Here is a 27417-nt window from a genome sequence, read left to right as displayed (position 1 = left end):
AATTTTTTTCTGGACTATCGCAATAGTTATGGCAATAGTAGCTTGCAATAGACTTCCGAAATCGCAATTGTAGCATGCAATAGTCTATCCATATCGCAATAGTTCCTTAGACCTCAATAGTCACCCCTATGTAACATATCCTTCACAAATTACAAAAAGGAACTGGAAGTTAATTAATATTCGATAAGGACGCCGGGACAGCTGTGCGCAGTATGAAAGTTTCGACTGTGCTATATAAGTCAACTTGAGGCCGTAATTTGACAGACGCCACCCCAACTAGGAAGTGTGAAGCTTTGTGGACATACAGAGTTTACACATATCTCAACTAGCACGGAATCTAACATACACACATTCTGTTATTTTAAACATGATCTCATATTCTTAGATTGAAACAACGTTTGTTTGTTTACACCACTGTCAGCAATATTCCAGCTCTAAATTTCGGTGATTTTCAAATATTTGAATCTGTACCAAACCAAATCCGTGATTAACACCATAAACGTCGATCTACGGAAGTGGGACACGATGACATGTATCAGCCAATCTATCGAGGCAAATCACCCGATCCCGTTAGTTGCCCGTTAAGACAAGTAGGAGTTTCAGAAGATAAATTCTATATCGCATCTTCACGGGTATTCTGGTACGTTGAGGTCACAAGTGAAACAGATGACTACGAGTGGATAATGATCGAAGGCTTTTCCCCGAACTCGAGGCATTACATTTGAAAATCGAAATGAAAGGAATACCAAAAAGATCAATAGTAAAGAAATCGGAATTCTTTCTAATGAAACAACCCAGCTAACACGAAAATGTGATAAAAAATCATCCCCAAAACATTTCCCGAAAAGTTCCGGAAATGTTTAAAACGTTATATTTTTATATGAATTTGTATTGTTCCACAAACGTTTTGGACATTTGGCTATAATGTTTTATTCATGTGAATTTGGATGGTTCCACAAGCGTTTACCATTGTTTTCTCTGATCATTTGGTTCTAACATTTCAATGGTTTTGCAAAATATTCCATGAGACCACGTGTTAGACGTGAGACTGAACGCCCTCTCGTCACCTGCCCCATTGGCTCAGGGGGTTACAATACTAATTTCAACATGGTGTACGAGGCTGCACGTCACGTCACTGAATTTCATGTAAACTTTTTAAAAGTCAAATATTAACATTAGGCACTATCAAAAGTGTTTGTAAGTCTTTGGTGGTAACGCTACTACCTTGACAGGTATACCTGAGGCCCTGGATCTTGACCTTTGAGGTTTCTCAACAGAATGACAAGTAGAACCAGTCAATTAAAACAGTCATTATTTAAAGATGTAACCTATGGAGGTATCCTTATGAACATTACTGACACTGGGTTTGTGTATTGAGGGCCCTAAGTACTGCAACTATACTACTGACAGAATTACAAGATCACCTTTTCCTTATGTTGCCACAGTTAATCTGTCACGACATGACTGAATCGGCTGATCCTTAACGTTTTTTCAGTAGTATATATGGTGTACAAGCTACGTACTTGTGGCCAGGTATGCACGAATATTGCCAGTAGATCAGTAGCTGGAATGATGAACGATGTGACTCCATGTGCGTATGGACGAGTATGATCGACAGAACATGTATTGGTAAGCGTTTAGCAGGGTAATAGTGCGCGCTTCTGTTTGGGAGTTGAACCGCTGTTGTCAGGCAGACAAGCAGCACTTAGTGAAGGCCCTCAAAAAAGTACGGCCTAGATGTATATGGGGTTCTCACGTCTCATATTACAACTGAACATAGATTTACTGGCAAACAAGAATAAGTTGCACCTACACAGAGAACGTGTGTAGGACAAGTAGGCGGTGCACTGCAATGAGCAAACCCATTTGGTTTGTGAAAGGTAGAGCAGATGTAGGCTAGTGGACGTGCAGTGCAAAACGATGAAATTGATTCCGAGGTCGGTGCTCAATTTATCCTTGTTTGTCAGTAGACTGACTGACTGACTGAGTTTGGTTTTACGCCGCTTTTAGCAATGTTCCAGCAACATCACGGCGGGGGACACCAGAAATGTTTGTCAGTAGAAATACCCTCGACATATAATATATCAACCAAAACGTTTTACCAAGGCAACAAACAATGCAACTCCGATCAAACAGTGTTTGAGTCTCACAAAAAGCTCACTGAAGCTCTCCGGAGCATGCTCATTCACCTCAGTAACGCGATGGTCTTATAGAGGGCATGTATACATCAGTTCAACCTGTGGAGATCTGGATGCCCTTCTGCCACCGACGCATGTCATCGTATCCTTGTTGCAAATATCGATGGTCATGATGTCGGTCACTTGACTGTCTTGTCTAGATTCGGTTATTTACCGACCGTCCTCAAAAAGAAATAGAAACAAATAAACACAAAACATCAGTTCAATACGACTTACATTTTGACCCTCATAACTGTACCATCCCAAAATCTTAAAATAACATGAAACGAAGCGTTAATTCTGAAAGCGTCTGATAAATCAAGCTTTGTCGGTTACATTCATAGCACATCTCATTCCTGCGAGCAGGGGGCGGTGGGGTAGCCTAGTGGTTAAAGCGTTGGCTCGTCGCCGAAGACCCCGGGTTCGATTCCCCATATGGGTACAATGTGTGAAACCCATTTATAGTGCCCCCGTTTTGATATTGCTGGAATATTGCTAAAAGCGGCGTAAAACTAAACTCACTTACTCACTCTTGTTGTCATCTCCTTATGTTTCCAGTTCACCATGGCAACGCCTGGTAAAGGTACGACACAGGACAGTGCTGAAGAATACCACTCTCAGATAGCGGTGCTTATGTCCCCTGTCATTGTCACCATGGGGATAATGATGCTGGTTGGCTTCTTTGGCAATATCCTGGTGATCTATATCTACGCTGTCAGGCTGAAGAGAAGCACCACGCACCTGTTCATCACCGCCTTGGCTGTTGCTGACACCGTTGTGTGCATTGTGTGTATCCCAGTAGAAATTGTTGTAGTCCGTTATATGTACTCCTTCGACATCCCATGGCTCTGCAGGGTGTTCCAGACGATTGTCCTTGCCTGTGTGACCACTTCAATATCCGTGCTTATATCCATTGCCGTTGACAGATACAAAAGGGTCTGCACTCCTTTCAAGTCTCAGATTTCTGTCAAAAGGGCGAAAATTGCAGTTGGTATTGGCTGTATTGTTGCTATAACTCTTGCGTCACCCTCGATGGTCATTTTAGGCCGGAAGACGGTCAACAGAACTGTTATCGGCTACGCATGCGCCACAGATGACAGTATGGTCAAGACACCATTCCCAGCGCTCTTTAACGGGATGCAACTTCTCATTGCCGTTATCTCCATATCAACTCTTACTACCCTTTATGCGCTGATTCTGAAGAGAGTCCGAGCACAGAAGAGGTACAGGGAAGGCATGACCCCTAACGGTATCCCTCGCAAGGCCTGCTCAACACAGTCAGGTGAAGCGTCGTCTGTGACGAACACAGTGATTACGTCAACACGCGACAGCACATTGACATCAGCACAAGGTAACCAAGCGACTAGTGACGACACGGCGACATCATCACACGACAACACTGTAACATCAGCACATGAAGGGTCACCGTCGGGTGATGATATGATCACCTCGAACGACGATACGACGACATCGCCAATTAACACAAATGGAAAAAAGATTGCGAAAGCATCTCTGGTCTTAGGAACGGGACACACAAGACCACGTTTATGATGTTCATCATCACGGCCGTGTTTATTCTCAGCTTTGTTCCTCATCTGGCTCTGATGGCGACATGGGCCGTACAGAAACACACGTACGATCACCTGGAGGGGGCGCCACTGGCTCTGTATAACCTTTTCCTGAGAACTTACTTCATCAACTCTGTATCCAATCCAATCATATACGGGTTCATGAGTGACAAATTCCGATCACAGGCAAAGATTGTGTTCAGACGGATGTGTTGTAAGAAGTAATGTAAGTACTGAGAACTGTATTCTTATCAATGCTTGTTGCATAGAGCGACGTTTCGATGTAGATTCTTACACCGTTATCAGGCTAACAGCGACAGCAACCATGGGAAGTATATATACTTGTATTATCATATGCATAATAATTTTGTATTTTTTCATTCACATCTCAAAAATGACTGGGTACAATTGTCAGTATTTGGTCTCATTCTTTACTCCTTTGGCATGGGTCCTAAAACATGAGTGCTTGAATGCCGGGATAATATTCTGTGTAAGTTATGTTCGCATATAATTACTAACCTGCCATGACCAAACAATGGTTGTTGCTTTATATGATCACTTCACAAACGTATCTTACATCGGTGAACAGTTTACACATTTAGTCCAAATGACATAGGCAGCATTCAGTCATAAGAGATAAAGGGGTTTGATAACTTTGTACACAGAACATTTAGGGAGAAATTATCCAAGGACGTATACTACATAACCTTTTCACTGTATACACTTTTGGGACTTTTTTCTTGAACAGAAATTAAATGATATCACAACAATGATCTCTTTGTAACTGAACGCAGGTGTAGCAGTGACGTGGCGAGTTATTACTGTTTCGTGTCATGCCAGTGGGTATTCTTTATTATCATTAAGACCTCTTGTCGCAAGGAGTCTGAAGCATCTGCCTGGAGAGGGGAAGTACCCATAAATGGAATTTTTAACTGTTTACCTGAACAAATAGATGTCGAGAAATATTTGTGTTTGTAAAGTCCCTGAATCAATATGACCAGCATCGTGATCCATAAAATGCTAGAAAGAGAATACTTTGATTAAATGAACTGTTGATCCTGTTACAAGTACATCCTCCATCATGACAACATAGCATGATCAAATTATATGCATTCTTCCTTCCTTGCTTGTATAGATGTACTGTTCCGTGACAATGCTTCAGGAATATGTTATTAAGTATACTTCCCTGATACTCAAGCGTTCTTACTTCATTTAGTTCATTCTGTGCACATGAACGTAAGGGCCGTACAGCCCTTTTTATCCTATTTTGCGAGCGAGTTAATAAGGTTTAAAACATTGCCACCAGGTCGTAAAACTAGTCAAGTCACGGTCATTATTTTCCTCTTCTGTCGCCGTTAGGCAAAGTACGGCGGTCGTCGTTGTCCCGTGTACACGACTGCATGAGAAGTGGTGAACCGTCAATTATATTCTCCAGCAGCATACTCGCATACCTTTATCATGTACATATTTGATATATGTTATCTCATATATGTCTGTTACCTTATTCATGTTTTGAAAATGTTTATGTAACTTAAAGGTTGTCCTCTCTGACCCGTGAAGGTCCGGGTTAGAATGAACCTTCAGTAACCCATGCTTGTCGTTTGGGGCGGCTAACGGCTTGGTTGACACATGTCATCGGTTCCCAATTGCGCAGATCGATGCTGCTGCTGTTGATCACTTGAATGTTTAGTCCAGACTTGAGTTTTGGTCATTTCGCTATGATGTTTTAAAAATGTTTTTGCGAAAAGGTTAGCAAATGTTTTCACGATGTTGTATTCAAAAGAATAACAATTTAGCAATGTTTTATCTGATCTTTTGGTTTTAACATTTCAATGGTTTTGTAAAATATTCCGCAATACAGCCGTGAATGACACACACGAGAAGAAGACCACGTGTTATGACGTGAGATAGAACGCCCCTCGTCGTCACCATACTAATTTCAACGTGATATATTTCAGGCTGCACTTCACGTCATTGAATTTTCATGTAAACTTTAATAAGTCAAATATTAACATTAGGCACGTATCAAAAGTGTTTGTAGGTTTTTAGAGGTAACGCTACTACCTTGAGAGGTATACCTGAGGCTCCGGATCTTGACTACATTTGAGGTTTCTCAACAAAATGACGGTCTTGTAAAACCAGTCAATGTACGTCAAATTAAAACGTCAATGTACGTCAAATCATGAAGTCAGTCACTGGATTGTCTTGTCTAGGTTTTCAAATACCTGGGGAAATAATTCTGAGTGCGGCGTTAAACAACAAATAAATACAAAACATCAGTTCAATACGACTTACATTTTGACATTTTGACTTCCATGATTTTTACCATCGATAACTTTTAAAATAACATGAAATGAAGCGTACACTTTCCCAGTCTAATAAATCAAGTCTTTCTGTTTACATTCATGGCACATCTCATTCCTGCGAGCAGCCCAGTAAACAGAAAGTAGGTAGTTGTTCCTATTTTCACTTCAGCAACTAAATTTAGCTGCTATATGCATGTGCGGTAGGGGAAATATATCTGGTTAATTTCTGCATACTTGCTCATTATCATTCAACCAATATCTGTCACTCCACAAAAGTGTATATATTATTATGATGGGATATTAATATAGCGCACATATCCACGCACTAGTGCATGCTCAAGGCGCTGGTATTTTTTCCCCTCTATCATTGGATGTCAATCTCAATGGCACATCGCATTATCAATCTCAACTCCCTGGGGAGTATACAACTCTTGCAGCCACTAGGCGCACCGAGGTATTGTGGCTTTCTCATCCTAACGAGGTACACTTTCAGAGCTGGGTGGATTGGGACACATAGTCACAGTACTTTATCCATGTTCACTGCACGTTGCTGTACCCACAACTTGGCGTTTGCACGTATTCATGTGGCCACCATCTGGTCAAATACCAACGGATTCGTGGGTTCTTTTAAGTGCACAGGGTTGTGTACTGTACACTAGGGTTTGTGACAACACTGAAAGAGTCTGCACACAAAGTTGACTCCAAGGTTTTTACACCCGGTCACAGGTGGGCTCGATCCCGACACCTCAACCTCGCTGGATCACTAGCCTGGCGCCTTAGCCAGCTTGCCCACCTATATAATCATATTTGACATATCAATCACAAATTACAAAAGGACTTGGAAATTAATTAATGTTCGATAAGGACACCGGAACACCTGTACGCAGTAATTAATTTCGTCAGTGATAGATAAGTTAACTTGAAACAGTAGACCTACAGTACGGTATGATGGCATGGGGACGCTAACCGGAGCGAAAACCCGGCAAATAACGGCTAACAACGTCCGAACTACATGAGAATAGTTCCACTAGTGGTCTTACCACACGTGAGAGCCCCATGTACATCTAAGCCGTACTGTTTGGAAGGCCTTCACCTAATGTTTTGTCTGCCTGACAACCGTGATTCAACTTCCAAAAGAAGCGTGCATTATTACACTACAAACGCTTACACATTTCTTACCAATACAAATTCCTTAATCACAAAAATACTTTAAATCAGAATTCTACAATTCGACAGTTCGGTACGTTGAAGCCACGTATGTGAGTGAGTGAGTAAGTGAGTGAGTGGGTGTATGGGCAATTGTGTGTGTGGGTGAGTGAGTGAGTTTAGAAATGAGAAGTCACAAGAGAAAGAAACAGGTGACTACGCGTGGAGTTCCCTGAACTCGACGTTTTACATTTGAAACTCGAACTATAATTAAGAAAATCGAAATAGTATAAAGATCAATAGTAAAGAAATCGGGATTCTTTGTATGGAGACAATCCAGCTACCACGACAATTTGATAAAAAAACATCCCCGGAACATTTTGCGAAAATTTCTAGAAAGGTTTTTAAAACGTTTTATTCACATGACTTTGTGTGGTTCCAGAAACGTTTCAGAAGCATCTTCTTAAACATTTGGCTATAACGTTTTAAAAATGTTTTTACGGAATGGTTAGCAAAAGTTTTCACATAATGTTTTCTTCACGTGAATTTGTTTGGTTCAAGAAACATTTTAGCAACGTTTTCTCTGAACATTTGGTTTTAACATGTCAATGGTTTTGCACAATATTCCGCAATACAGTCGTAACGGTATATAACGAATGACACACACGAGAGAAAGACCACGCGTTATGACGTGAGATTGAGTGAGTGAGTAACTGATTGGCTCAGTGAGTAACTTTACTAAACTGCACACTTTGAGGCAAACACGAAGCATATTGACAGAAAACTCCGGATCTTGACTACCTTTGAGGTTTCTCAGCAAAATGATTGGTTTATAAAATAACTTGTAATGTCATGAAGGCATTTTGCCGATACCGGTTTGGACTGGTTTTATTTTCCTCCTTCGTAAAACGGAATCTTGCAAAGCGATGTATGTTTGTGAACAGACAGAATTGGGAAACAGTTTTAACTCCAAAATGGGTGAATAAAACATCACATGAAACTGTGTTAACAAGGATTTCGTGTGTGTATTTGTGCAAGTGATTGTTTGTTTGTGTGTGTGTGTGTGAGAGAGAGAGAGAGAGTGTGTGCGTGTGTGTGTGTGTGTGTGTGTGTGTGTGTGTGTGTGTGTGTGTGTGTGTGTGTGTGTGTGTGTGATTGAAGAGCGTGGGCTGTAATTACTACGACCCCACCATCGTCCAATTGATTCAAGATTCTATCTGCTACCTACCTATCTATCTATCATCTATCTATCTGAGAGAGTGGTGTCCGTTTGCTGTTGTACGTGTGTGTGTTTATATTTAGGGTACATACCCCGTTTAAAGCATAATAAAAATTCTACAGCCTTAAAGGGGAAAAAACTCACGTAAACAACATACTTGACCTACAACCTGGTGCAGTCTGTCAAGACTATACAATTGCTGGACCCCGCCCTTTTCGAACAGCAGATTCTGTGCTCGCTTTCATATGCATTTGTATGACACAGTGCTGGTTATCCAACCTGGTCTATATGTAGTTCAACACTCGACATACACTACGGGTATACGAGTTACACAAGCCATTATTCGAATGAATAGCTACAGTGGGAGTGGTGCAAGTGAAGGCCTGTTGAACTTCCTTGTCGAAATGTGCATTTGCCTTGGTGCAGTCTCTGGGTCTAGTTGCTTGTGAACAACGCAGGTGAGTACAGGGAGGTTTGTTAAACTCGCGTCCTCCTTTTTTAATGTATTTGTATAGATGATGGGTAACCGTGATAGTTTCTTTCCATATCATGACGTTTATGCTGCATGAAATCAGGTCGGTATGACATCGTTTCTCAGCGTCACGCCTAACACTCGGGTTCGATTCCCTATATGGGTACGATGTGTGAAACCCATTTCTGGTGTCTCCGCTTTGATATTGCTTGAATATTGCTGAAACCAAACTCACTCACTCGTTGTCATCTCTTATTTTTCCAGTTCACCATGGCAACGCCTGGTAAAGGTACGACACAGGACAGTGCTGAAGAATACCACTCTCAGATAGCGGTGCTAATGTCCCCTGTCATTGTCACCATGGGGATAATGATGCTGGTTGGCTTCTTTGGCAATATCCTGGTGATCTATATCTACGCTGTCAGGCTGAAGAGAAGCACCACGCACCTGTTCATCACCGCCTTGGCTGTTGCTGACACCGTTGTGTGCATTGTGTGTATCCCAGTAGAAATTGTTGTAGTCCGTTATCTGTACTCCTTCGACATCCCATGGCTCTGCAGGGTGTTCCGGACGATTGTCCTTGCCTGTATGATCACTTCAATATCCGTGCTTATATCCATCGCCGTTGACAGATACAAAAGGGTCTGCACTCCTTTCAAGTCTCAGATTTCTGTCAAAAGGGCGAAAATTGCAGTTGGTATTGGCTGTATTGTTGCTATAACTCTTGCGTCACCCTCGATGGTCATTTTAGGCCGGAAGACGGTCAACAGAACTGTTATCGGCTACGCATGCGCCACAGATGACAGTATGGTCAAGACACCATTCCCAGGGCTCTTTAACGGGATGCAACTTCTCATTGCCGTTATCTCCATATCAACTCTTACTACGCTTTATGCCCTGATTCTGAAGAGAGTCCGAGCACAGAAGAGGTACAGGGAAGGGATGAATCCTAACGGTATCCCTCGCAAGGTCTGCTCAACACAGTCAGGTGAAGCGCCGTCTGTGACGGGCACAGTGATTACGTCAACACGCGACAGCACATTGACATCAGTACAGGGTAACATAGCGACTAGTGACGACACGGCGACATCATCACACGACAACACTGTAACATCAGCACATGAAGGGTCACCGTCGTGTGATGTTACGATCACCTCGAACGACGATACGACGACATCGCAAATTAACACAAATGGAAAAAAGGCTGGCCTAAGGAACGGGACACACAAGACCACGTTTATGATGTTCATCATCACGGCCGTGTTTATTCTCAGCTTTGTTCCTCATCTGGCTCTGATGGCAACACGGGCCGTACAGAAACACACGTACGACCACCTAGAGGGGGCGCCACTGGCTCTGTATAACCTTTTCCTGAGAACTTACTTCATAAACTCTGTATCCAATCCAATCATATACGGGTTCATGAGTGACAAATTCCGATCACAGGCAAAGATTGTGTTCAGACGGATGTGTTGTAAGAAGTAATGCAAGCACTGAGAACTGTATTCTTATCAATGTTTAAAATAATGAAGGATACAACATCATGGATAACAACTTCTTGCTTGTTGCATAGAGCGACGTTTCGATGTAGATTCTAACACCGTTATCAGGCTAACAGCGACAGCAACCATGGGAAGTATATATACTTGTATTATCGTATGCATAACAATTTTGTATTTTTTCATTCACATCTCAAAAATGACTGGGTACAATTGTCAGTATTTGGTCTCATTCTTTACTCCTTTGGCATGGGTCCTAAAACATGAGTGCTTGAATGCCGGGATAATATTCTGTGTAAGTTATGTTGGCATATGCTTACTAACTTGCCATGACCAAACAATGGTTGTTGCTTTATATGATCACTTCACAAACGTATCTAACATCGATGAACAGTTTACACATTTAGTCCAAAGGACATAGGCAGCATTCAGTCATAAGAGATAAAGGGGTTTGATAACTTGGTAAACAGAACATTTAGGGAGAAATGATCCAAGGACGTATACTACATAACCTTTTCATTGTATACACTTTGGGGACTTTTTCTTGAACAGAAATTAAATGATATCACAACAATGATCTCTTTGTAACTGAACGCATGTGTAGCAGTGACGTGGCGAGTTATTACTGTTTCGTGTCATGCCAGTGTATATCCTTTATTATCATTAAGATCTCTTCCGTCGTATGGAGTCTGAAGCATCTGCCTGGAGAGGGGAAGTACCCATACGTGGAATTTTTTACAGTGGATCTGAAAAAAGTAGATGTCGAGAAATATTTGTGTTTGTGAAAATGCTCAAGTGCCTGAATCAATATGACTAGCATCGTGATCCATAAAATGCTAGAAAGAGAATACTTTCATTAACTGAACTGTTTACCCTGTTACAAGTACATCCTCCATCATAACAACATAGCATGATCAAATTATATGCATTCTTCCTTCCTTGCTTGTATAGATGTACTGTTCCGTGACAATTCTTCAGGGATATGTTATTAAGTATACTTCCCTGATACTCAAGCGTTCTTACTTCATTTAGTTCATTCTGTGCACATAAACGTCAGGGTCGTACAGTCCATTTTATCTTATTTTGCGAGCGAGTTAATAAGGGTTAAAACATTGCCACCAGGTCGTAAAACTAGTCAAGTCACGGTCATTATTTCCCTCTTCCGTCGCCGTTCGGCAAGATCCGGCGGTCGTCGTTGTCCTGTGTGTTTACATTCATTGTTAGAGAAGTGGTGAACCGTCAATTATATTCTCCAGCAGCATACTCGCATACCTTTATCATGTACATATTTGATATATGTTATCTCATACTAGTATATGTTTGCTACCTTATTCATGTTTTGAAAATGTTTATGTAAGGTTGTCCTCTCTGACGTCCACGCATACGGACCCGTGAAGGTCCGAGTTAGAATAAACTTTCAGTAACCCATGCTTGTCGTAAGAGGCGACTAACCGGATTGGGTGGTCAGTCTCGCTGGCTTGGTTGACACATGTCATCCGCTCCCAGTTGCGCAGATTTATGCTGATGCTGTTGATCACTGGATTGTCTTGTCCAGACTTGATTATTTACATATCGCCGCTGGAATATTACTGAATGCGGCGTAAAACTATTGTCACTCACTCACTCACTCATTCCGCGCACACGGGTTAAAACCTGTGTCAAAATCATTCGCATATATCTTCAGGAGTCGCTAGGCCGGATACAGATACTTGAAGGTCCTTTGAAAGTCAGGTTTCGGGGCAGTTTAGGGTACTGATTTACTCTGAAGGTACTGAACTAAACTTTAACTACGAGTTTTCATTCTCCGTTTTTCGTGGACAATTAACTTTTCTGTGATTGTCTACTTTACGTCAAGATCCATATGCATTTGGGAGCTCATGGAACGCAAATCTGGCTTTTTGTCAAGTTTGTGAATAGAAGACAACCAAAATCATGTCCCATCATTTATTCTAAAGATAACACTGTCAATTTAACAGCTGAAAGTTGCTGTTGACATTGAATTGCAATAAGTTCAAATTGATCACAGTCCGTCAAATGGAGATACCCCTGAACGCAAAAAGTGACAGTCTCTTTAGTCGCATGTATGGCTTGCACACAGCACTTGAGCTTGCACACAGGCCGTGCAACGTGGCCTCATTGAGTTCATTAGAGTCTGAAAGAATGCCTGAGGCAATTGGTTCCGCTCAAACACCAATCTCTATTCCAATTGTGCAAGTGTGAGTGGCTCTCTACCTGCACCAATCCTTCGTCCAATTTCGTCCCAGAATGTTCAATGGGAGCCATATACGGGGAAAGAGACGGCCATGGAAAAACGTTAATGTTGTTTTGAGCCAGATAATCCATCGACACTCCTGCTGTAGGAGGGCTGCAAACGTCACTGGCGTTGTTGGCGTGTCAAACTTGGCCCCACAAATGGCCTTCGGCAGTGGATTCCAGCAGCCTTAAGACGATGCCTAATTGTATCGCTGGACACTGCTACCCTTGACCCATGAACTAAGGCTGCTGTTACTGTTGGTGCTTGAGTTCGGTTCCTTAGATGAGTGACCCGGATGAACCGATCTTGCGCATGAGATGTCACTCGTTGCCGTCCGGTACGGGGACGATCAGCAGCAACCCCGGTTTGCTGATGACGTTGAGCAAGTCGTGTAATGGTGGTAAGATGACAGCCCAATTGTCTAGCTACAGCGGTTGCAGAGCTACCTCCGTGCAACTTTCCAATGGCCATTCCTCTCTGCTCAGTCTTTAGTCTAGGCATCGTTTGTGTGGCGTGTACATCTCCTAGTGTCAATACTGAACTGTTTTTTTTTGACACAAACCTTTATAAAGGATACCTCAGAGTGAAATGCATGCTTTTCATCCAGAACCGTGGATGCACGTGCTACAATTATGGTTTTGCTGCACTGTTGGTGTGTTTGTGCGAATGGTTCGTATGGACGTCAAATTGCATGACATCATCTCATCTTGGATCATTACGTCACTTTACCATGAACGTTCCATAAACATTACCTTCATGTGATTTAATTTTTTCGAAACTTGCGTTTCTTTTGCTTCTCATTATATTATATTTATTTTTTTAATTGATTATATTCTTGTTTATATTGTAATTCATTTGTTTCTGATTTCTTAAACTTTGTCAGAGTTAGGTCACTTTCAGGCCTCACCAGTTGCCAAGGAGGAGAAGAAAGAAGACGGGAAGGAGCTATAGTTTCCAGCTCAATGCCGGCAGAAAAAATGAATGGCTTAATTCTGTGCCCAAGAGGCGGAACAAGAGAAGAATTTTTGTTGTATAAATCCTCATAGAGAGGATTGAAGACACAGTTATATGCAGGGTTAGGTTTGTTAGAGGACAGTTTGGTAATATACTGTAATGATAATTTTATACGGCTTTGTGCAAGAGATGGCTCATCTGCCTCGACGTAGAGGCTGTCAACAGGGGAAGTTCTAAAAGAGCCAAGACAAAGTCTCAGGCCTTGGTGGTGGACAGAATCTAAAAGTTGTAGGTTGCTTTTGCAGGCTCCACCAAATGCGATGGAGCCATAATCAAGTTAGGAACGGACCAGTGATCGATATAGATGGAGGAGGGTAGTTTGATCCCCTCCCCTTTTAGAATTTGAAACGACTTTCAACAAGTCAAGTGCCTTCAGGCATTTAGTTTTAAGGGATTTAATATGCGGCAAAAAACGTTAAGTGTGAGTCAAAAATTAAACCCAAGAACTTGGCCTCCTTAACAACTTTGATGGGAGTGCCATCTAGAGATAGTTCAGGGTCTTTATGTGGTTTGTATTTACGGCAGAAATGTATGCAATTAGTTTTGGATTTAGAAAATTTAAAGCCGTTTTCAAAACACCATTTATTTATGTTGTTTAAACACAACTGCGGTTGCCGTTCAATAGTATGCATATTTTTACCACGACAAGAAATATTAAAATCATCTACAAATAACGATCCATCTATTGAATCATTTAAAACTTTTGATAAACTATTTATCTTTATACTAAATAGTGTGAGAGATAAAATACTGCCTTGTGGAACACCCTGATCCTGATTATAATGATCAGACAGGGTTGAATCCACGCAGACTTGAAATTGTCTCTCATTTTAAAAGTTGGCTATAAATTGAGGCAAACGGCCTCTCAATCCAAAGCCATGTAAATCTCTTAAAATGCCATATTTCAACGTACTGTCATATGCCTTTTCAAGATCAAAAAAGATAGACACAGCGTGTTGTTTATTAATTAGTGCGTTTTTATCAAATGATTCCAAACCCACTAAGTGATCGAGTCTTCTATTTTTACTGAAACCACATTGTATATCTGTTAAAAGGTTATTAGTTTCAAAGTACCAAACAAGTCGATTATTTATCATTCGTTCCATGGTTTTGCGAACACAGCTGGTTAGTGCAATAGGTCGGTAATTTGACGGATCTGTATGATCACGTCCAGGATTAGGTATTGGTACTACTATATCGTCACACCATGAGGGAGGAAATTTACCTGATGTCCAAATGTCATCAAAAAGGCGTAAGAGCGTCTCTAAACATGATTCTGGTAAGTGCTTCAGGAGTTGATAATGTATGTTATCAGCACCTGTATCAGTATCGTGAGCTTGCTCAAGAGCAGTATGGAGTTCATGAATCGAAATGTTTCATTATAATCTTCCCCATTATCTAAATTAATATTAATAGTTTTCCTTTCTTGATGTTTTTGATATTGTTGGAATGTAGGCACATAATTAGAAGAGGAAGAGTGTTTAGCGAGAGTTTCACCAAGTTTATTCGCAATATCTGATTTTGGGGTAAGTTATTGATCTCCATGTTGAAGATGATGGACACTAGATTTAGTACCTTTACCTTTAATTTTCTGGACCATGTCCCATACCTTGGACATGGGCGTTTGAGAATATATTTTGGATACATAATTTTGCCAAGATTGGCGTTTATTCTGTTTAAAAGTACGCCGCGCTTTAGCATTTAACATTTTAAATTGATTTAAATTATGCACCATAGGATGGTGACGGAAATAATGTTCTGCTGTTTTCCTTGCCTTTCTAGCTTGTTTGCACTCATCACAGGGAAGTGATTCTGGGGAGCAGGATAATTCCTACCCGGACAATTGCCACCCGGACAATTGCCACCCAGTTAATTTCACTATAATGATGAGGACAATTCTCACCCATGCTTGAAATATGGACTTTGGTGTAATATTGAAAATGATAAAATATAGAAATTTTGACATTAAAGAAATTTGACTTTTATGAATTTTTCACTTTGATGTAATATTGACTTTGATAACATTTTGGGATTAAAAAAATTGACTTCGATGACTTTTTACTTTGATGTAATATTGATAAAATATCAACTTGATGAAATTTGAACTTAAGTGCAAACATAAGACCAATTTACTAAAATAACATTGACCTATTTGTATTGTGAGCATGTGCTAGGCAGATCAAATGTTTATAAAAAGAATTTATTTGAGCTTGGGTGCTACTGTCTTAAATACACATATCTTGAGATGAATGTTTTGATGAGCTTGGGTGCTATTGCCTTATATGAATGTTTTGATAAGGTGAACATACATACTTTGATAGAAAAACAGTACAATTCTACAGGTTTCATCCTTTTGCAGTTTGTACATTTCTTAACATTACTGTCACAATCTTCTGTTGGTGTAAACATATTTTATTCAAAATAAATTGAACTAGGATTGGTAAACAAGCCGTAATGGCTTATTTGAATACCTCTCCATTTCATTGATACATGAATAAAACAAATATAAAATAATATGCAGCATGATAGGAAAGCAAGCAACCTGCGTAATAAACATTATTAATCATTTATCAAACCTATGCGATTTTATTATAAAAGTATGGACAGATTGTAGTATGAAAGAATTTACAAGTACATTTTGTTTGGATTACCATTTAGGACAGAATTTAAATTATATCCATGTTCGTAAAAATACATGCGATGTCTGATGTTACAATAATTAGGACAAGTAAAGAAGTAATGTAAAGTATCCTCATAGGGGTGACCACAGGAACAGAATGGAAATGTGCCGTTCAAACATGTGCGCTTTCAAATTACTGCACCCAAGTCTGAGGCGTGAGTGGATAATTTGGCAGAAACGTGTACCAAAGTTTTTATCAAATATATTAAAATTGGGTGGTTTTGATGATTGGAATGCATTTTTGAATTGGCCTATGGTTTTAATATCGTACATATTCCCAGGCAAATCATTCCATTGTCATATTGTATCAGGTAAAAACGAGTTGCTATACAAATCACTACGACATCTTATAGTTTGGATGTTATTGCTGTTTCTTAATCTATGGTCACTTAACTGTGATACTTTTTCGGGCAGTAGATCAGTTAAATAAACTGGTGTCATGTGATGAACCATTTTGTAAAATAATGATAACTTGCTAATTTGTCTACGGTCAACTAGGGGCATAGAGTTAGTTTCCTTATATATTAAATCACGACTTGTTCCTCTAACTGCCCCGCAAATCGTCCGCAGTGCGTCTAAATGTAGATATTCGACAAGTTTTTCTTGTTCTTTAGTGCAGTTATCCCAAAGGTGCGAACAGTAATCGAACGTTGGTAGTATATATGACTTATACATTTGCTCTAATGATTTTCTAGATAATCTATATTTAAAACTACGTAGACAATTTACCAATGGACGAACCTTTTTAACTAATTCACCAATGTGGGAGTTCCATTTACAGTCTGATTGCAAGGTTACTCCTAGGTGTTTATGGTAGCCGACTTCAGTAATGTCTACTCCATGCATTTTAAGCTTAGGAATTGGAAATTGATTACCGGTATTTCTGCGAGTAAATAAAACAGCTTCAGTCTTACCAGGATTAAAGCTAACCTGCCATATTTCAGCCCAGTGAGAGATCCTGTTTAGGTCATTATTTAAGGAAGCGACAGTAACAACATGATTATCAACAATAACATATACCGAAGTATCATCGGCAAAAAGACGAATGTTACTACTGATACCCTCAATGATATCATTTATGTAAACTAAAAACAGTAATGGCCCAAGGACAGATCCTTGTGGCACCCCAGCAGTGACTTTCTTTAGATCTAAATTGTAATTGTCTATAGCTACTCTCTGTAATCTATTGTCAAGATAACTGGAAAACCAATCAAGTAACTTACCCTTAATACCATAAGCTTCTAATTTTGCTATGCTTCCCTTATGCCAAACCTTGTCAAAAGGCTTGCTTATGTCACAGAAAACTGCCCTGACTTCTTTGCCATTGTCTAATGCATGTAGTATAAAATCATACAAGTATGTCTATTGGTATACAGTTCCATCCCCAGGCATGAATCCTGACTGCAAATTCGTTAATACGTTATTAGCTAAAAAAAAGTTAAAGACATGTTTAAAAATACATTTCTCAAATACCTTTGATAAACAGCTGGTAAGAGCAACTGGTCAATAGGTTTTACATTCATTAAAACTACCTTTTTTATGAATAGGAGTGACAATAGCTTCCTTCCATATTGTTGGGAATTTACAATATTCTAGGGATAAATTGAATAGATTAGTAAGAGGAGTACAAAGGGATGGCACGATCATTTTGATAAATCTGTTACCTATTTTGTCTGGTTCACTGGCTTTGGAAATATCAACTGATAATAGGATGTCTCTTACTTCTTGTGTAGTCAATACAATAGACGCAAGTGGAGTCTTTACTTTACATTCAAGTGTAGGAGTCTCCTTATCAGGATAGTCAACTTGTGCATGGTTAGCAAAATATTCATTAAATATATTTGCTTTGTCTTTACTATCATTGATCAGATTATCGTTATGAATAATCGAAGGAAATTTCTTATAATCTCCATTTTTGGATTTTATATACTTTTTCACTAAAGCCCACCAAAATTTAGAATTACTCCCCTGATTGATCTTATCATCTAAATCAGAAATATATTTCAATTTCACCACAGTGAGAACACACAACAGACAATGTGCAAGTATTAACCCCATGGCCGAACGTTTGGCATTTGAAGCATTTAAGAGGGTTTGGAATGTACATTTCAACGTTGATGTTACAGTATCCTGCTTTTAGTGATTTTGGAACATTTGGAGATGAGAAAGAAAATAGATACGTATTTGTTTTTATAGTAGCATCATTTCTACGGGTTGTGAAACGCTTGACACAAAGTACGCCTTGATCCTTCATCTCGGTGACGATGTCAAGTTCTGACATGCAAGCAAACAATCGATCGCGATCCCTGATAATTCATTTGCTCGTGTTGAGTGTTTTGTGAGCAGAGACCGTGACTGGAATGCCGACAAAAGAATCAGTACTCATAAGGTTGGTGGCTTGTTGCCTTTTTGCACACTCAACCAGTAGAGCACCGGAACGTAATCGCTTAATGTCCTTAACATCACCGGCAATGCCTTGTATACCGTTAGCTCCGGCGAAAGGATTCAACTTCAAAGGTGTCTTGTCAATAGTTTCAAGCACAAGAAAACGTGGCCAGTAATCAATTGAGTTGGGCAGTCTTAGGTCAGTTTCAACGGGATCAGTGTCAAGTTGACGCTTGGTCTTTTTTTTGGGGAGGTTGTTCGTAAGCCATGTTTCGTTAGTAAGATTTCATCATCCGAGCTCCCCACCCACCACGGAGTATCACAAGGACAATGCTAAAAACAAGTGGATTTCCAACTTGCAGCACCAAGGATACCCGGAGGATATACCCCAGCAGCAGAATTAAAAGATTAATAAGTCCACCAGATTGACCCATGAGCCACCGCCTTCTGGGCATACGACTCTAGGCAAAAGCATACATGAAATTAAGTATTTGAAATTCTGAGATCAAATAATTTCGCTAAGACTTAAAGAAATCATGTTATCAGTTTTAAAAAATGTTGTTGCAACAGTATACAGTTGTAGCACAGGGCTTGGCGTGACCAGCCGATTGATAGAACCGGGCCAGTTCTACCACCGTCTAGGTGAAGTAAAGGGCGAAGTGGTGTGTTGGGCAAAGGAACGCTGTTCCTGGAACCAGTGCCCTCAACCACCAGACTCCCGTCCTCCACCGACACAGGGGTGCAACCCACGGCAAACGGGTTGGTGGACCAAATATACCCCGGGTCCACAACGGGGTGGGGTGGGGTGGGGGTCTAAGAGCGCTTAGTGTTACCCAGCACCCACCACGAGGAGGTGGCTCTTCACGGGTGCCGAGTGAGTTTAGTTTTCACAAGAGAAAGAAACAGGTGACTACGCGTGGAGTTCCCTGAACTCGACGTTTTACATTTGAAAATCGAACTATTATAAAGAGCAATAGTAAAGAAATCGGGATTCTTTGTATGGAGACAATCCGGCTACCACAAAAATTTGATGAAAAAACATCCCCGGAAATTTTTGCGAAATGTTCCAGAAAGGTTTTATAAACTTTTTATGCACATGACTTTGTGTGGTTCCAGAAACGTTTTAGAAGCATCTTCTTAAACATTTGGCTATAACGTTTTAAACATGTTTTTACAAATGGTTAGCAAAAGTTTTCACAAAATGTTTTATTCACGTGAATTTGTTTGCTTCAAGAAACATTTTTAGCAACGTTTTCTCTGAACATTTGGTTTTAACATGTCAATGGTTTTGCAAAATATTCCGCAATACAGTCGTCTCGGTACATAAGGAGAGAAAGACCACGTGTTATGACGTGAGATTGAGTGAGTAACTAATTGGCTCAGTGAGTAACGTTACTAAACTGCATAAGATTTAAAGTAAGTTTGTTAGTTTTTGGTTTTGTAACGGTGTCCTCCCATAAGAACTACAGCTTAAAACAACACATGTTATGGTCCGGTGCACAGATTAACTACATGCTGTTACCTGCGTCTGCCTTAATGGATTTGCCCAATAAAAACAAACAAGCATTGTCACTAAGATGACATAACCCCCCTCCGCAAATTATCAAATCAAACATAAAAAGTAATGAAAGATTAAGATGAAGTGAAATGTCAACAAAAAACATGACCAGTCAACCTCTTTTGATATCTTCTCTTTAGTCAAGACTGACTTTGACCTTGACATGAATGTCATAGTGTATGAATTATGCAAAAATGGCACTAAAGAAATTGCTTATTGAAAAACATTCAAGGGAAGTCTTGAAAGTCTGTGAAGAAAATCCAGTGAATTCAGGTTAACATGCTGAAGTCTTCAAAGTGTTGCAGTGACCTTGAAAATTATGTGAAGGTTACCAACATTGACTAGGCCCTCCACCTTCATTAGATGAAGATTGATGTCAAATATGACTATCTTAACATGCAATTTAACATGCTCAAATCTTCAAAGTGTCTTTGTGACCTTGAAAATTAAGTGAAGGTCACCAAAATCGACTGGGCCTTGCACTTTTCCTAGATGCAGTTTGGTGTCAAATATGAAGAAAGTCCAGTGAATGGTTCTTGAGATGGTCGCCTATGACGACACTTAGTTTTCATTGTACACACGAAGAGCCGTTGAACGGCGAAATATCTTGTGCAGATAGACAGTTCATCTATAAATAGGCTTATATATTTAGTGTGATAATTTGGTGCCCCTTTCATCCTCAGTGTTCAATCTGATCCATGTAGAACTAGTTTAGCCCCGCTTCAATTAGTTGCCAACTACATCGAGGTTCTGAATTGCAGTCAATAACAATACTATTTTAACTTAAAAAATCATTCGTTTATATTTCACCTTTACTCCAATATACTAAACTTGGCTTGTTTTTTTTCTATCATATGAATCCAAGAACATTCACTAACTACAGCATACCTTTCTCTCTTGTCCTCTACTTTCTGTTTATTAGATTACTTTTACAACAATTACTGGTCAATGGGATTTTAAGCATGTAGTTCTTCTGGGAAAGCTGATGGGCTGTGCTCATTACATGCCATGGGAGTGCCTCTATTCAGATAATTAATCCCTAATTAATCCCTGTAGTTAATTTGGGATGTAGTTCAAATGGGATGTAGTTCTTATGGGAGTAAACCGTTGGAGCGCAACTACCTTGAAGCGGCAAACACGAAGCATATTGACAGAAAGCTCCGGATCTTGACTACCTTTGAGGTTTCTCAACAAATGATTGGTTTATAAAATAACCTATAATGTCATGATGGCATTTTGCCGATACCGGTTTCGACTGGATATATTTCCCTCCTTCGTAAAACGAAATCTTGCAAAGCGATGTATGTTTGTGAACAGACAGAATTGGGAAACAGTTTTAACTCCAAAATGGGTGAATAAAACATCACATGAAACTGTGTTAACAAGGATTCCCGGACTATTCCCATAGGGAAAATACGTGTGTATTTGTGCATTTGATTGTTTGTTTGTCTGTGTTTGTGTGTGAGTGAGTGAGTGAGAGAGAGAGAGTGAAGAGCGTGCGCTGTAATTACTACGAACCCACCATCGTCCAGCTGATTGAAGATTCTATCTGCTACCTATCTATCTATCTATTTATCTATCTTCTATCTACCTGAGAGAGAGAGAGGGAGAGAGAGAGAGAGAGAGAGAGAGAGAGAGAGAGAGAGAGAGAGAGAAAGATGTGAGTGTGTGGCGTGTAAATGGATGTGTGGTGTCCGTTTGCTGTGGGATGTGTGAGTCTCACGTGTGTGTGTAAGTGTGTATATATTTAGGGTACATACCCCGTTTAAAGCATAATAAAAAATTCTACATCCATAAAGGAAAAACCCTCACATAAACAACATACTTGACCTACAACCTGGTGCAGTCTATCAAGACTATACAATTGCTGGACACCGCCCTTTTCGAACAGCAGCTTCTGCGCTCGCTTTCATAATGACACAGTGCTGCATAATCCACCTGGTCTATATATAGTTCAACACCCGAGACACAATACGGGTATACGAGTTACACAAGCCTATATTCGGTGGGGAGCGGTGCAAGTCAAGCCCTTTTGAACTTCCTGATCGAATTGTGCATTTGCCTTGGTGCAGTCTCTGGGTCTAGTTGCTTGTGAACAACGCAGGTGAGTACATGGAGGTTTGTGAAAACTCGCGTCCTCGTTTTTCACTGTTTTAGTATTAGAAGATGGGTAACCGTGATAGTTTCTTTCCATATGACGTTTATGCTGCATGAAATCAGATCGATATGACCTCGTTTCTCAGCGTCACGGCTAACACTCGGGTTCGATTCCCAACATGTATACAATGTGTGAAACCCATTTCTGGTGTCTCCGCCTTGATATTGCTTGAATATTGCAAAAACCAAACTCACTCACTCGTTGTCATCTCCTTATGTTTCCAGTTCACCATGGCAACGCATGGTAAAGGTACGACACAGGACAGTGCTGAAGAATACCACTCTCAGATAGCGGTGCTTATGTCCCCTGTCATTGTCACCATGGGGATAATGATGCTGGTTGGCTTCTTTGGCAATGTCCTGGTGATCTATATCTACGCTGTCAGGCTGAAGAGAAGCACCACGCACCTGTTCATCACCGCCTTGGCTGTTGCTGACACCGTTGTGTGCATTGTGTGTATCCCAGTAGAAATTGTTGTAGTCCGTTATCTGTACTCCTTTGACATCCCATGGCTCTGCAGGGTGTTCCGGACGATTGTCCTTGCCTGTATGATCACTTCAATATCCGTGCTTATATCCATCGCCGTTGACAGATACAAAAGGGTCTGCACTCCTTTCAAGTCTCAGATTTCTGTCAAAAGGGCGAAAATTGCAGTTGGTATTGGCTGTATTGTTTCTATAACTCTTGCGTCACCCTCGATGGTCATTTTAGGCAGGAAGACGGTCAACAGAACTGTTGTCGGCTACGCATGCGCCACAGATGACAGTATGGTCAAGACACCATTCCCAGCGCTCTTTAACGGGATGCAACTTCTCATTGCCGTTATCTCCATATCAACTGTTACTACGCTTTATGCGCTGATTCTGAAGAGAGTCCGAGCACAGAAGAGGTACAGGGAAGGGATGAATCCTAACGGTATCCCTCGCAAGGCCTGCTCAACACAGTCAGGTGAAGCGTCGTCTCTGATGGACAGAGTAATTACGTCAACACGCGACAGCACATTGACATCAGCACAGGATAACATAACGACGAGTGACGACATGGCGACATCATCACGCGACAACACTGTAACATTAGCACATGAAGGGTCACCGTCGTGTGATGATACGATCACCTCGAACGATGATACGACGACATCGCCAATTAACAAAAATGGAAAAAAGGCTGGCCTAAGGAACGGTACACACAAGACCACGTTGATGATGTTCATCATCACAGCCGTGTTTATTCTCAGCTTTGTTCCTCATCTGGCTCTGATGACGACACGGGCCGTACAGAAACACACGTACGACCACCTGGAGGGGGCGCCACTGACTCTGTATAACCTCTTCCTGAGAACTTACTTCATCAACTCTGTATCCAATCCTATCATATACGGGTTCATGAGTGACAAATTCCGATCACAGGCAAAGATTGTGTTCAGACAGATGTGTTGTAAGAAGTAATGTAAGCACTGAGAACTGTATTTTTATCAATGTATAAAATAATGAAGGATACAACTTCATGGATAACAACTTATTGCTCGATGTAGATTCTTACACTGTTATCAGGCTAACCGTGACTACAACCAAGTGAAGGGAAGTATATATACTTGTGGCATCATATGCATAATAATTTTGTATTTTTTCATTCACATCTCAAATATGACTGGGTACAAATTGTCAGTATTTCGTCTCATTCATAGGCATGAGTCCTAAAACATGAGTGCTTGAATGCCGGGATAATATTCTGTGTAAGTTATGTTCACATATGTTTACTAACTTGCCATGACCAAACAATGGTTGTCGCTTTATATGATCAATTCACAAACGTATCTAACATCGATGAACAGTTTACACATTTAGTCCAAATGACATAGTCAGCATTCAGTCATAAGAGATAAAGGGGTTTGATAACTTTGTATACAGAACATTTAGGGAGAAATGATCCAAGGACGTATACTACATAACCTTTTCATTGTATACAGACTGACTGACTGAGTATGGTTTTACGCCGCTTTTAGCAATATTCCAGCAACATCACGGCGGGGGACACCAGAATTTTCATTGTATACACTTTTGGGACTTTTTTCTTGAACACAAATTAAATGATATCACAACAATGATCTCTTTGTAACTGAACGCATGTGTAGCAGTGACGTGGCAAGTTATTACTGTTTCGTGTCATGCCAGTGGGTATTCTTTAATAACATTAAGACCTCTTCCGTCGTATGGAGTCTGAAGCATCTGCCTGGAGAGGGGAAGTACCCATACATGGAATTTTTAACTGTAGATCTGAAAAAATAGATGTCGATAAATATTTGTGTTTGTGAAAATGCTCAAGTCCCTGAATCAATATGACCAGCATCGTGATCCATAAAATGCTAGAAAGAGAATACTTTCATCACCTGAACTGTTGACCCTGTTACTTATTTCCCGCTATTAAACCCAGCCGAGGTGATTTCCTGTAAGAGTGTTGAACTGATTCACTCTCAAGTGTTAGCTGATCGACCGGTGTCCTCCCAGATCACCTAATTTCTCCCCACAAGGTACCAAAGTACAATTAGGTGATGTGAGTATGTCATGCTTGGCTGTCTATACATCTCTATGTAACATATGTTATATTTGGGATTACACCTTTTAAGTAAAGTGTACAGAATCTCGTACTTTTGTTGGGTTGAGTCCCATCCGGGATTCGAACCCATACCCTCAGAGTCAGGTACCTAATCGCCAGCACATAAAGTCTGCCGCCTAACGCGCCCAGCCACCGCGGCTACCACAATAACTTGTCAATGTTAGTCTTGTCAATAACTTGTCAATGTTAGTATTGTCAATAACTTGTCAATGTTAGTCTTGTCAATAACTTGTCAACGTGTTGTTTTAGCTACTCTCCTTTTATTACTGTATATATAGTGTACAGCTTGTGTATTTACTCTGATTTAATTAATTAAATCATTAATTTTTGTCAGAATAACTTGACTTTTGTCGTATTTTGATACAAATAACTGAGTGTAATAAAACTCTTACCACGTTTTACCTTTTTTCAAAATTAATTATTACTTTATTCTTGTTTTATGAAACCCTGGTCTCACGATCACAGCTCCATGACAACATCAATCAGTGCTACAAGCCCGACCCACTTCATTAACATGTAAATCAGGAAACAAAGTCCGCAGGTTGGCGCGGCCTCAATTTGTTTCGCTGTATAGGCGTTAAATAATGAATTTGCAGAGAGGTGCAAATCTTGATATCTTTTGTTGTGGAACCAATGAAAATATGTGTCTTCTGACCACCCTATGAATGAATGAATGAATGAAAAAATTTCGTGCATGTCATTTCCTTAAAAAGAACCCCATTGTCCACTGGGGCTCGGTAATTCTTATTCAGGATCATTGTGACTTGTATGCATTCCTATTTTACAATGTTTTTGACTGTTATACTTAGAAAAAGGGGAACTTCATTTGTAATTTACGGTTTAAAAATATTGGGAGATATATCGGAGTCACTCAATATTGATGTGATAATAATGAATGTTTTGAGAGCGCAACACCACTTGCTCTTCCTTGTAACCATAGTTGTTTGTACAGTAATAGCTCTTGAAAGATGATTGGTGTATGGCGTGACATTTGCATGATTTGAACGATTTTCATTCAGTAGTGTGTGATTCCACCACGAAGGGTCACACACACCGGGGCCGAGAAACGTTCAACATTTCTTCTTATTCTTCTTCAGTATATTTACAAAACCTGTTTTGCCACCCAGCCTGTGGCACGAACAAATTCAATGGGCGACTTCTGTCTTCTCCGGAGCTGATCCTGCAAACGGCGGAGGCGAGCATCTACCTCTCTTCCTCCGTCAAAAACACCAGGAACTTGTCACCATCTCCGTCTTCAACAGCAAGAAAGCGACGTCCATCAGATGAAGTAGTCCGTCTTCCTTCTAAGGTGACATCTGTATGATGTTATAGACTTTCTGATAAATGTGACAGTTAAAACATTCTAATTTTTAATCAGAGTAGAGAGATTATCTAAGTTTCCAAGTTTCAAAACAAACAACCTTTACTAGAAGTACGAAATGTTTTAATCCGAGTAGAGAAATATCAAAACAAACAATGAATGATCACAAGATCCCTCATTCACTTGGCTTCTAATGATTATAGGTAGGCCCTCGGAGTCTCCCTTATAGGTTTATTTCAAAGAGTGGACAAACTGGGAATAATCAACTATACAGTTACAGTACATTATTAAGTGTAGGGGTGCTCCATTACATGTTTATGTTCATGAGTAGTCAAACTGGGAGTAGTCATACTGGGAGTAGTCATAATGGGAAGATACCTCTCACGTTGATGTTGGCGTGGCGTTCATTTCTTCGTCGCCAGACCCGACCACGCCAAGTTAGTCCAAAGTGAATCTAGACTCAACCGAAAACATGACACGTGACCAACGACAATTCCTCCAATGTATACGTGCCCAACACCATTCTCTTCTTACAGCCATGTGGCGATCAGTCAAGTGTGGCACAACCCGGGGCCGTCGGGCATGCAAGTGAGCTGCATGAAAGAAATTCCTAATCGTCTGACCTGTAACTCGAACACCAGTGCTCTGATATAGATATCTGGTTTCTGCAATTCGATTGGCCGTTACAGCTCGATTTCGTCAAGCCTGCTTCCGAATGAAACGATCCTGTACTCTTGTTGTCGACCTTGGACGACCTGGACGGGGTCGATCGTCAATATTTTTGGTTTGCTGATATCTGTTCCAAAGGCTGCTAATGACTGACTTCGAAAGAATGAAGGTATTGGCCACTTCACTCTGGGTTGTGCCTCTTTGCAACATGCCAATTGCACGTAAACGTTCATCACGTTGCATACGCCGCATTGCAAATTCAAGCTAGTGCGTGGAGCTAGTGCGTGGTGCACGTGCATTCCATGTTAAGGTTGGTGCTAAAGAGAAATGGTGGTGCGTTATACGATGTCTGTCTTGAAAAGTGTGGTAACGCTTATT

At 40.4% G+C, this 27417-nt stretch overlaps 3 protein-coding genes across 6 annotated transcripts; all 3 read left to right on the top strand.

The window, feature by feature from the left end:
• Nucleotides 1–2706: 2706 nt before the first annotated feature.
• Nucleotides 2707–4005, top strand: LOC124256375 (orexin receptor type 2-like). Its single transcript, XM_046690377.1, has 2 exons — nt 2707–3578; nt 3668–4005. The coding sequence occupies exons 1-2, from the start codon at nt 2742–2744 to the stop codon at nt 3968–3970; spliced, it is 1140 nt and encodes a 379-aa protein (XP_046546333.1). The 5' UTR covers nt 2707–2741; the 3' UTR covers nt 3971–4005.
• A 4780-nt stretch (nt 4006–8785) lies between these two features.
• Nucleotides 8786–10407, top strand: LOC124256381 (neuropeptide S receptor-like). 3 transcript variants are annotated; one of them, XM_046690384.1, is made up of 2 exons: nt 8786–8874; nt 9153–10407. In XM_046690384.1, exon 2 carries the CDS (start codon nt 9159–9161, stop codon nt 10371–10373), a length of 1215 nt encoding a protein of 404 aa, XP_046546340.1. In that variant the 5' UTR covers nt 8786–8874; nt 9153–9158; the 3' UTR covers nt 10374–10407. The 3 variants fall into 3 exon arrangements, with proteins under 3 accessions (XP_046546340.1, XP_046546339.1, XP_046546341.1); XM_046690383.1 differs by having other exon boundaries at nt 8793–8888; XM_046690385.1 differs by lacking the exon at nt 8786–8874 and adding an exon at nt 8906–8991.
• Nucleotides 10408–22292: 11885 nt separating this feature from the next.
• LOC124256379 (neuropeptide S receptor-like) lies at nt 22293–23924 on the top strand. Of its 2 annotated transcripts, none has more exons than XM_046690382.1 (2): nt 22293–22382; nt 22661–23924. In XM_046690382.1, the coding sequence occupies exon 2, from the start codon at nt 22667–22669 to the stop codon at nt 23879–23881; it is 1215 nt and encodes a 404-aa protein (XP_046546338.1). In that variant the 5' UTR covers nt 22293–22382; nt 22661–22666; the 3' UTR covers nt 23882–23924. The 2 variants fall into 2 exon arrangements, with proteins under 2 accessions (XP_046546338.1, XP_046546337.1); XM_046690381.1 differs by having other exon boundaries at nt 22293–22396.
• Nucleotides 23925–27417: the final 3493 nt, after the last annotated feature.

This window comes from Haliotis rubra, unplaced genomic scaffold (assembly GCF_003918875.1).
Source record: "Haliotis rubra isolate DU_JTF1 unplaced genomic scaffold, ASM391887v1 Scf626, whole genome shotgun sequence".
NCBI lineage: Eukaryota > Metazoa > Mollusca > Gastropoda > Lepetellida > Haliotidae > Haliotis > Haliotis rubra.
Note: the sequence above shows the minus strand (reverse complement) of the source record. Positions and strands in the feature narration are given on the sequence as shown.

Excerpts from the sequence above, each read along its gene's own strand:
- LOC124256375 (XM_046690377.1), top strand. The coding sequence starts at position 2,742 with ATGGCAACGCCTGGTAAAGGTACGACACAGGACAGTGCTGAAGAATAC. Across the intron at positions 3,579-3,667 it reads CATCATCACACGACAACACT|AAAAAAGATTGCGAAAGCAT; the intron begins GTAACATCAGCA and ends TAACACAAATGG.
- LOC124256381 (XM_046690384.1), top strand. The coding sequence starts at position 9,159 with ATGGCAACGCCTGGTAAAGGTACGACACAGGACAGTGCTGAAGAATAC.